The sequence below is a fragment of the Arvicola amphibius genome, chromosome 5 (assembly GCF_903992535.2).
Source record: "Arvicola amphibius chromosome 5, mArvAmp1.2, whole genome shotgun sequence".
Lineage (NCBI taxonomy): Eukaryota > Metazoa > Chordata > Mammalia > Rodentia > Cricetidae > Arvicola > Arvicola amphibius.
The window spans coordinates 61,421,329-61,431,871 of record NC_052051.1 but is presented as its reverse complement, the minus strand read 5'-3'; the positions used below and the strand labels follow the sequence as shown (position 1 = coordinate 61,431,871).

Genomic DNA, 10,543 nt, shown 5'->3' with positions numbered 1-10,543 from the left:
AGAGATGAGGTACATGACTAGATAAGCATGGAACCTTAGTGTAGAAAGTTGCACCTGTAGCTTATTCCAATATTAGGTGATTTTTTTTTTCTTTAAAAAATGCAAACTGTGTAACATGAAACTTCATTTTTAAATTATTCAGAAATTTGAGTTTTCAGGACTGTTGACCATTATCTACTTTCCATCAACATATAACATATATATTAAAATCATAAACACTGTTGCAGTATGAAACATGAAGCAGTAATTGCCTTGCTCAGCTAGTCAAACTCCTTTTTGTCATGCTAAAGCCTTGAACCACCCACACAAAAAATTCTAGTTCTCTTAAAAGATATTTATAAAGTTTATTATTTCCAGAAAATCAAAATAATTGACTCAACAGTAAGTACAGTTCTAGCATGCAGCAAACATCACTTAACATGTTTATCTTAACATAACTTCATACTTGACTTTCACTTCTACAGTTCCCATAAGAAGCTCGCAATGACAGTAAGTATTTTGTTACAGGTACTTCAAATAGCACTACAGTACATCTCTTGACAAAATTTTTACGATATTCCAACTTTCAATATGAAACAGCTTTAAAGGGCATAAGCCAAAACACAAAACAAAACAAAAAAACTAAACCAAACCAAAAAAAGTATCTTATTATTACTCAGGCAAAGATTCATATTCATACGAGCACAACATTCAACTCTCCCTGTTTAGGTGGGAAAGAAACATGTCAGGCATTTCCCTTCAAATAAAATTACATAAATAATTGGGGAAGTGCCCAAATCCATAATTCCATACATTAAATAATTCTTGAACTTTTACTCTTGGAAAACACAAACTATTTATGCTTTGCTTTTATGCAACAGACATGTCCTTCAAGAGTTCTGTGCAAAGCCGATTCTGTGAACCACGTTTTGCTTGTACTGGAAAATACACCTCAAATCTCAAAGAGACAGAAGTTTTTCCTTGAAGCACGTGGCTCTCCTCTTGAGATGAAGGCACATCTGTTTATTATTTACTTACACTATCATGTTCCATCTCTGGAAGTGAAACCCAAGTTTCTGGAGGTTCACCTGGGCTGACAGTCCCCCCACCCCCAACACATTGCAGCTCTTACACCATGGTCAAAACTTACACTTTTACTCCACTGCCCAAACTCCCAACAGTGGGTTTTTCACTATATATTTAAGTGTGCTAAATACTCACCCTAGAGAGAGAACAGCTACCCCTTTTTTATTGTTAGAAGATGTTAGTCAATGATTGTACAAACTGCCACAAAAGTGAAGGACAATCTGTGACTAAGATACTTCTCACACAGAATAGGAGTAAACAAATATTTTTGTAAAATTATGACAATACTGTTTAGAAAAAAAAATGATGCCCTGAACTCTTTCAGCATCTTATTCCTATACAGGGACAACATCCTTACTAACTGAAGTGACAACGAAGATCAAAATAATACTATAGCATTAGTATCTTTCACAGAGGAGCAAAAACTGAAACTACGAAGCTATCGCCATTTGATCAAATTTAGCAGATTAAACTTATTTAAGTCATAGGGCCACTCAGAGAGGTGTTAAAGCAAAGTTTTGTCCCTGGCCACTGCTGTCAAGCACCAATGAGCAAACAGGTGCACTGCATTTAAGTGTCTAAAACAAAATACAACTGCAGACAAGGCAGAACAGTTCACGACACCCGGGAAATGCCCATATAAATGTAAACGATAATGAACAGGGACTACTCCGCGGGTGCAACCCGCCTTCTTCCTGCTTTTCAATTCCTTTAGGGAAAACTAACAGCAGGGTTAGGAGGGGACTCATCTGTCTTAGAAGGTAAAATAACCATCCTCAAAAGAATCGCTGTTCAAAAGCTGTAATTCCTCCCACCCATTTGCACATCTGTTGTCCTCTTGTCCTTTAACTTTTAGGAAATATGTTTCGCAATGGGGCTTAAGTGTACATGTAAAATGTGGCAGGGTGATTTACTGGAGCTGAATGGCAATTCTGGCCTCACGTTAGGAGGTATGCATATAGACACGCAGTGTCTTAAGGAGTAATTCAACAGATGAGGCCAGAGTGAAGATGATGGAGTCGTAACTTCAATACAACCAAGGTCATGCACTGACCACCTTAGATACCTAGCTATGCCATCAAACCGTGCTATTCCTTCTCAAGTCGTTCAGTCGTTCTGCTCTAACACTGATTTTACTTAACTTACTCCTTATAATGCAGGACAAGCAATTGCCTATGAAGTCACTCTACCTAGTGCTGGCCTTCGGCACAATGTCTGAGGGTATTATATCACCAGAGACCACAAACATATTAGTGGTTTTGTGTTACGTAACAACCGCTTTCTCTTGAGGTCGTTCTTTAAAGTGAGTGAGCTGATGTCGCTTCCAGTGAGGGGCCTGTCTGAATGTTTTGCCACAGACTGAGCACTCAAATGGTTTCTGCCCTGCATGAATTAAATAGTGTCTCTCTAGTTTGGATGGAGATCGGAAATTTTTACGGCAAACACTGCACTGGTAAAGGAGTCCGTCACGTCTTCCAGGACGGCCTAAGTAACTGTAACAATGACGGCTCTGCTCTGACTCCAAACGTGTGTTAGCGAGGTAAGACTGCCTGCTCCTACAGTGGGTACCAAGAATGAAATCCTCTGGTTCTGCCTTGACCTCAATTCCAGCTCCCTGATTGGACTCTGAGCCCTCACACTTCTGGAGAGCATGCCCCTCACTCTGCTGGGAAGCATTATAGCGAACACCACCACTTGGACGAATGAAAAGTTTGTTTACATTCCCAAGGTCCACTTCCCAAAACGAGGTATAGGGAATCTTTTCAGTATGAGTTAGTTTATGTCTTTTTAGGTGAGCTGACTGTCTAAAAGATTTTCCACAAACATTACAGCCAAAGGGCCTCTGCCCAGTGTGAATCAGATAGTGTCTCTGGTGTTTAGAGATAGAAGGAAACACTTTATCACATTTATCACAGGGGTACATTTTATGTCCAGCATGCATATTTTCACTTGAATCTGAAAAGCCACACTGAAGCATGTCACAGTTATTAAAGTGTTCCTCACCCGATGAACCAAAGATTGACAAGTCTTTATTATTCACTGAACCATCCATAGTTAACATGCTTCCTGGTGTAAAGATACCTTGCAAACTTTTACCCATATTTTGGCTCTGAAATTGCTTTTGCCAAGAAAACGGCAAAGTTAGTGTTTTCTTCTTCTTTTTGTTAACTGTCTTACATGATCCACGCCTGCCAAGAGAACCCACAAATGTTCTCTGACTTTGTTCCGGATTCTGCTCACCAGAAGTACGTTCATAATTTTTCAAGCAATTGCTTTGAAATGTTCTTTTCTCTGATTGAAGGTTATCTGATTTTTTACCCCCAGCACGTTTAAGTTTAGCCAAGAGCTTTTTAACAATGGTCTTATAGCTGCAGCTTCTTTTGAGCCTGCTTGGAATCCTGCCACCTCTGGCAGGGAGACACTTGTGTCCATTCAAAATCTGCTCTGACTCAAAACATTCTTCACACTTGGAACACTGAAAAGGGACGATATAAATAGAGTGGACATCAAGAGGATTATTCCCCTCAGATTCACCCGTATCACCATTTTTAAAAGCATCCTGCTTTGCATTTAATTTATTAGGTACGGGACATGATTCAGGAGGCTTTCCTTTTAAAGAAAGATTCTGAAAAGTCTTATTCCTAGTGTGGATTTGTTTATGCTTCAGAAGTTTGCTTTGAATCTTAAATCCTTTTTGACAAAAACAACACTGAAAAGGTCTTTCTTCTGAATGCGTGAGTTGGTGGATTTTTAAGTGAGATGACTGTCGGAAAGATTTACTGCACAGGACACATTTGAAAGGCCTCTGTCCAGTATGAATGAGCACATGCCTATCGAGTTTTGACTGTGATGGAAACATTTTGCCGCAGATTGTACATGCATGAATATGCTTTCTTCTCTGTGTAGTGCTATACTTGGGATCAGGCTTCGAGCATGGGTGGAGTGCCTGTTTCTCCTCCGCAGCAAAAGTATTATACCCTGCATGCGTGGGCCTCTCCTGCTTGGTCTCAAGCAATCTTCTGACTTTAACATCATTGTGATAGGATTCACTGTGAAGCTGCTGGTGCTTCACAAATGTTTTCAGATTTTTAAAGTGGCGCTGGCAAATACTGCAAATGAAAGGCAGACTGTGAGTTAGCTGGTGCCTCTCCAGATGAACTAGCTGCCGGAAGGTCTTATGGCATATATCACATTCAAATGGCTTTTGACCGGTATGAATGAGATAATGCCTATCTAATTTTGATGGTGTTTCAAAATGCTTGAAGCAGATGTTGCACACATACGGCCTGTTCTTGGGTAGTCTGTTGGCTACACGCTGCCGGATCTTCACTGTTTTCAGGTTGTTCTCAGCCATCGTGGTCTTCAGTGGCCGACGAGCTCCATGGCGTCCGTAAGCTCCACAAACATCTACAAATTAAAGAAAAACAGAGTATTAATTATCAAATGTGTACAAAGCAAGTAATTTAGGCAGAAGATTAAAAGTAAAGAGAATCTCACTTTCTTGTATTTTCAAGTAACTTAACAACCACCTTAGATTAATTCTTTAGAATCATAGAACTAATTTTAAACAGATATAATTCTTGAGGATATCTAAAGTTCTACTTTTCTACTTGATAAGCTATATTTAAAAAGGACCAAACTTGATTTCTTAACATTAAATAGTCCTTTTAGTTCCAACTTTCTTATTTCAATATTAGATATGTCATGAGTTGCTTGATCAAGATGATGATAATGAAGAAGGAGGAGGAGGAGAAAAAGGAGAAGGAGGAGGAGGAATAACAATAACAACAACATTAAGAATAAGAAAAAGAAGAAGAAAGAAGTAGCAGTAGTGGTAATCTAGCAGTAGTTGTAGTACCTGGTATTGTGGTACATTTCTTTAAGGGCACCAATCACAAGCTAGACACAGGAAGAAGAATCATGGATTTGAGGCCAATATGGGTTATCCCGTCACTTCAGGCAAGCCTCAGCCAGAGAGGCCCTGTATGTTCTAATAATAAATAAATATATTTAAATTGATTAAAAGGTAAAGATTTAAAATACTAAATGAAGACATATTTACACTGAACTATAGTACATACTGTAGCCATGCTCTAGGCATAGAACATTTCATTTATTTATATTTAGATGGCTGAACCACAATATTAAAACTATTTCTTTGCAGGCGGATCTCTGAGTTCAAGGCCAGCCTGGTCTACAAGAGCTAGTTCCAGGACAGGCTCTAGAAACTACAGGGAAACCCTGTCTCGAAAAACCAAAAAATAAAAATAAAAAAATAAATAAATAAACCCTATTTCTTCTTAATGACACATGCCTTTAATCCCAGCACTATAAGCTAAGGCCACCCTGATTTACATAGTGAGATACAGGACAGCCAGCACTAAAAAAAAAAAAAAAAAAAAAAAAAAAAATGAGACCTTGTCTCAAAATAAAATAAAATATAAATAAATATTTGCTCTCATTTATTTCTCAACATCAACAAAGATGCCAAGAATAATATTCACAGAAGACTCGAGTTTTAATCCTACATTTGTCACTGCATAATTTGTGTGTCAGGAAAAAGGGAATTCAAGATTCTTTAAAGTGGGAGCCATGCCTTCTCCCATACCAAGCTGCTGTACGAGTCAGTGGCAATAATGGATGTGCATGGATCAGAAAACCGTGAAGCAACACAGAAATGTGAAATATTACTGAGCTCGAGATTAACCACATTTTAAGGTATTATTCTTATCTCCTTAATAATACTGTAGGTTTGCAAGATAAGCATACTAAATTTAGTTTACTTCTCCCTTCTGCTTTGTTGAAGGCTCTGTAACAAACAAGTGCAAAAGAATCAGGGTGACAAACTGCACATTACGTACGCACTTCTGAGTAAAGAAGGGATGCTGAACGTGGTCCCTTCATCAGGCAGTAAAGACCTGCTCTGTACAGATGTCTTCCAGACACACTGAAACTTCTCACATACCATTGTCCAGAAGAGACAGTTTTCTTCTCCTTTTATTACTATTCCATTAGCCTTAATTAAGGCAGGAATTAAGACAAAAGCTAAACAAAGCAAAGCTACGCCAGTTCTCCCCTTCTAGAATGCAAGAATTCAGAACTCTATACGAACTCAGAGCTCTTTTGTCTGCTGGTCTGCCAGTCAACCTGTATGGTGCTCATCATCTCTCCTAGAAGACACCTTAAGCACAAAATCAAACACACTCACCGTGCAATCTGAACACGAAAAGGACAAAATTCGAGACACTATTTTGCACTAGTTGCTTGTCACAGTGCTTCTCAAACTATAGGTCCATACTCACTACTGGACTGTGAAGTCAGCTCAGTGGATGATGATCAACCCAATTTGTTTAATAGAACATATACCATGTAGCAAGTTCCTGAACATATACCATGTGGCAAGTATAAAAATTGCTTTCCGAAACTTCAGGTGGCAGAAGTTGAAAGGTGCGTGCAAGCTGTTCTTCACATACCTGTTCACACAATTCTAGGCAGGGGAACCTACAATCAATCAGTCACTGTGTTCCGTGAGAGGTAATCTATTACGGTGACGAAGATGAGGGGCCACAGGCAAGCGTACTAAGGAAAGCAACAGAGTCCTCTTTTCTTCCTATGGGCCATATTATTTTTTTAAATATGCATGCAAAATTAGTGTATTAGTAGTCAGGTGAAAAATGTCATTTAAATAAGACAGTAAAAACAGTCAGAACATAAGTCACTCTACTAATTTATAAAATACATCCTATAACCCATCAACAAACAGCTAGGCTATGGGTACTTTTACTTCACTCAGTTAAAATAAAAAGCTAACTGTAAACAACCTGCAGGAATTCCTAAGCATGTTGGCATAAAGTTAAGAGCTATGAGAGCTAAAATTACCAGAAACCCAGCAAACTGCAAAGAACTCAGTAATTTCTTTCATTCCTGTCAGGTAATTAATTTACTTCCTCTTGAGCAACAAATGTCAAGATGGTCAATCAGGACAATGAGCTAAGCTTAAAGCATCCAACCTTTATTCTTCTGTTACAACAGTGTAAGAGGGACAAAAGAAGCCAGTTCCCCAGTGGACTCTTCGATAGAAAGCTGGCAAAGTGAGTGTTAAGTGGATATAGTGCACAAGAGGAAAGCTTCTCACAAAGGGCTCCAGACTATAGGCCAACGTGCCAGGGCTCGGAGCGAGGGCTGGTGAAGGGCTGGGAGGAGAAATGAACTGTACTAAGTCTGGTGCGGGAAGACAGCTTCTCTCTTTGAAGCAGGTGGGCATAACCTCGTAATTACTGTGGTCAAGCTACACTGTTTGGGCCTGGAATAGGGACTTCGCCATTCTCTTTCCATATTTCTCCTTTCTCTGAGTGATTGTTTCTATTGAATACCACCCCCTCTCAAAACAAAAGGTCCCACAACTAAAACTACACAAGGCAACTATCTGACTATAAATAACAAGAATCGGTCCCCTAGAGCTCCGGTGCCCTCAAGGGTTGCGACTGTGCAGCCATCACTATTAGCATTAAGACTGGATACTCCTGTCACTTGCTTTGGGAAGGCACTTGATGAGAAGAACCCTACCTTGTCAGAATCATTTGTGGCAAGTGGTGATCTCACTTCCTATTTATAAGTAAAAGGTCAGAGATTTCCACACTCCAGGCACAATCCCCCGTGCGCTTAGAGGTTTAATCCCATTTCAACTGAGTGTTTTTTCTCTCCACTGAATTTGCCATCATTAAAAAAAAAAAAAAAAAAAAAAACACTAAGGCTATTTTTTATGCTAAAGTGAAACAATACAAACCAATTGATGCGCTCAATGACTCAATCTAGATATTATCATGACAGGAGTTCAAACAACATTAAGCCAGGTAACTATAAAAACGGACATCAATAAAATCCAATGTTGTCTCATGGTCGAAAGCACCATTGTTTCCGTTGCTTTAGGAAACACCACTGAAAAGACATCTCAATTGCATCACAAAAGCAAATGAACAAGAAATGAAACACACGAGAAAAACGTCGACTACCAGCTAGGGAATTCTCTCTGGTGACATTTACTGTTGTCTTTGCCTCTTTTCTACCTTGTTCTGCCCACAGCCAACTCTCTTGGCCTTGAACCATCAGCTTTGCCTCAACTTGAACTATATTTCCAGTCTAATCTCCAGCAAGCAAAGAGCATTTTGGGGGTCCAGCTGAGTTCAGCGGCTGTAAAAATCCCATGACCGGTATGGGCAAGGGTGAAAGCCCACTGATTGCAGCCAGACGATGGGGTGCAGGAGAATAGCTGAGTGAAAGACGGGAAAGAAGTGATTTGACCCGAGGAGGATGGGCACAGGGCTCAGCTCTTTTTGAGTTTACCGCTCCCACGGAGCGCACGCCAGGAGCTGAGGTCGTGGCACCCTGATCGGTTCCCCGAGAACCTCGGCGGGGTTGAGGCAGGCCTGACCCTCCCCGGGGTTCATTCCCCCCTCGCACGCAGGCTCCTGAGGTCCTCCACACGCACCTGGAGCTGGCACGGGCCCGGCAGCGGCGCATCTCACAGCCAGGGGCTCGCGAACACAACAGGCGAGCGCACGGCCGCAGGGTCGGCTCGGCGACCGGCTGAGTGCGCAGGCGCGGCGCTCCGGAGCGCTCCGAAAGCCGTCCTGCCGGAAACAGCGTCTCGCGATCTCTGGGCCGGCGCTCGCTTCGTGGATGACCGCGGGTCCTAGCGCGCTGTCCGCTGGGTACTGTTGTTTCCAAGGAGAGAAAAACAAGACGCAAAAAGGGTTACAGACCCTTCATTATGGAAATCCCAGACAGGACCGACTGTAAGACCTGGCTCTTACTGAAATCGAGGGTCGGAGTTCAAAACCCACTTAATCTTTTGTAAGGTCGGGGCTGTGGGTAAAACTCCCTGTATTAGGTACATTCTGGGTTAGGACTGTTCTCAGCAATTCATATTTTTGTCAATACAACGATGAGGGTTTCTGGAAAGCCACTCTTGTCAAATTGGTAAGCTTCAGGTTCAGCGACAGACCCTGTCTCAAAGAAGTAAGTCAGATGCAATTGAGGACCACTGTTGTTTAATCTAGTCTCCACATAGAGTAACACATGCATACAACAAAACCCAGCTTCCATTTCTTCATTTGTAAAATTGGGACATAATCACTTATAAATGACATATCACATGAAAATCATCAAGAATTCACTTCTGAATATGTAACTATCCACCAGGCCTTCAAGAACAGACAGACAGGTATAATGTGATAATAAAGCATATGGGCAGTCTATGTGGAAGATACAACTGCTTTGGGTGGAAATGCATTCTGAGCTGAAGCCAGGCATTAATGCAATGTCTACTTTTATCAATCGTTTCCTGCATACCAAGCCTATTCTAGGAATGGGTAAATTTTCAGAAAAGTAAAAACAGAATCCATCACAGTAAATTTTACATACTACTAAGGAAGGTAGAAAATAAACAGTAAAATATAAAATATGTTGAACATTGATAAGAATAAAAGTTGGGCATAGAAGTAAGACATGAAATTTTGTGGGCAATGTGCTGATTTGTTTCAGCTGTCAAATGATGCAGCCAATGATGCACCCCAGGGTCTTAATGATTATCTAGATTAGGTTGGCCTGAAGACATGTCTTTGAGGAGGGAGTTGTCTTGATGGTGAGGTGATGTAGGAAGACCCAGCCCATTATGGGTGGCACATTCCCTAAGCAGTATAAGAGAGAGTAGTAACTTAAAGTAAACAAGATTGCATTTATTCTCTCTATGCTTTTGACTGTTGATGTGTGTCACTTGCTGTTGGAGTTCCTGCCTTGACTTCCGGAAAATGATGGACTAGAAATGAAAACTGTCAGTCAAATAATCCCTTTCCTCTTAACGTTGCTTTTTGTCAGAGTGTTTGTCATAAAAACACAAAAGGAACTAGAACAGGAAGGACTCGACAACATCTTAATAGGTGGCCAAAGATGGCCTTACTGAGAATTTTTGTGTTTTTTTAAAAGTAAAATAGAAACAAGAGGAATAATGCATGGCAATGGGAGGTAGTACTGTACAACAGAGTGAGAACTTCCGTCACAGGCAGTTAGGTAGAGTAGAGGCCAAGCATAGAAGACGTAGGAGAAAGAGTGACAGATGGGAAATGAGTAGATCAGGACGGAGTATGAATTCCAGGAAGAAGGGATAATAGCAGCCCTGTGGCTCATTCAGCTAATCACTTAGAACAAGTGTTACTCCTCAGGTTGTTTGCAAAAGCTCGAAAAGGTCTTCTATACTGGTACTTTCTTGTTTGTCGTTATTTACGTGTAGTTTGAAGACTTCCAGAGGCGGAATCGGAAGCTCGAGTTTAATGCTGTTACAGTGACAGGCCTCCCAGGAAGTCACCTCTTTTCCCCATCTTTGTTCTTTAATTTCTTTACTGTTCCCCATGGGGCAATCAACAAAACCACCTGCTTGCCTCCTTCATGGACATGGTTAGCCTGCTAAAAATCTGCATTC

The 10,543-nt window shown here is 40.7% G+C and overlaps 1 protein-coding gene across 1 annotated transcript; it reads right to left on the bottom strand.

The window, feature by feature from the left end:
* Nucleotides 1–324: 324 nt before the first annotated feature.
* Nucleotides 325–8,652, bottom strand: Znf770 (zinc finger protein 770). The gene is made up of 3 exons (XM_038330290.1): nt 8,555–8,652; nt 4,925–5,056; nt 325–4,473 (listed from the first exon to the last, which is right to left on the bottom strand). Exon 3 carries the CDS (start codon nt 4,418–4,420, stop codon nt 2,330–2,332), a length of 2,091 nt encoding a protein of 696 aa, XP_038186218.1. The 5' UTR covers nt 4,421–4,473; nt 4,925–5,056; nt 8,555–8,652; the 3' UTR covers nt 325–2,329.
* Nucleotides 8,653–10,543: the final 1,891 nt, after the last annotated feature.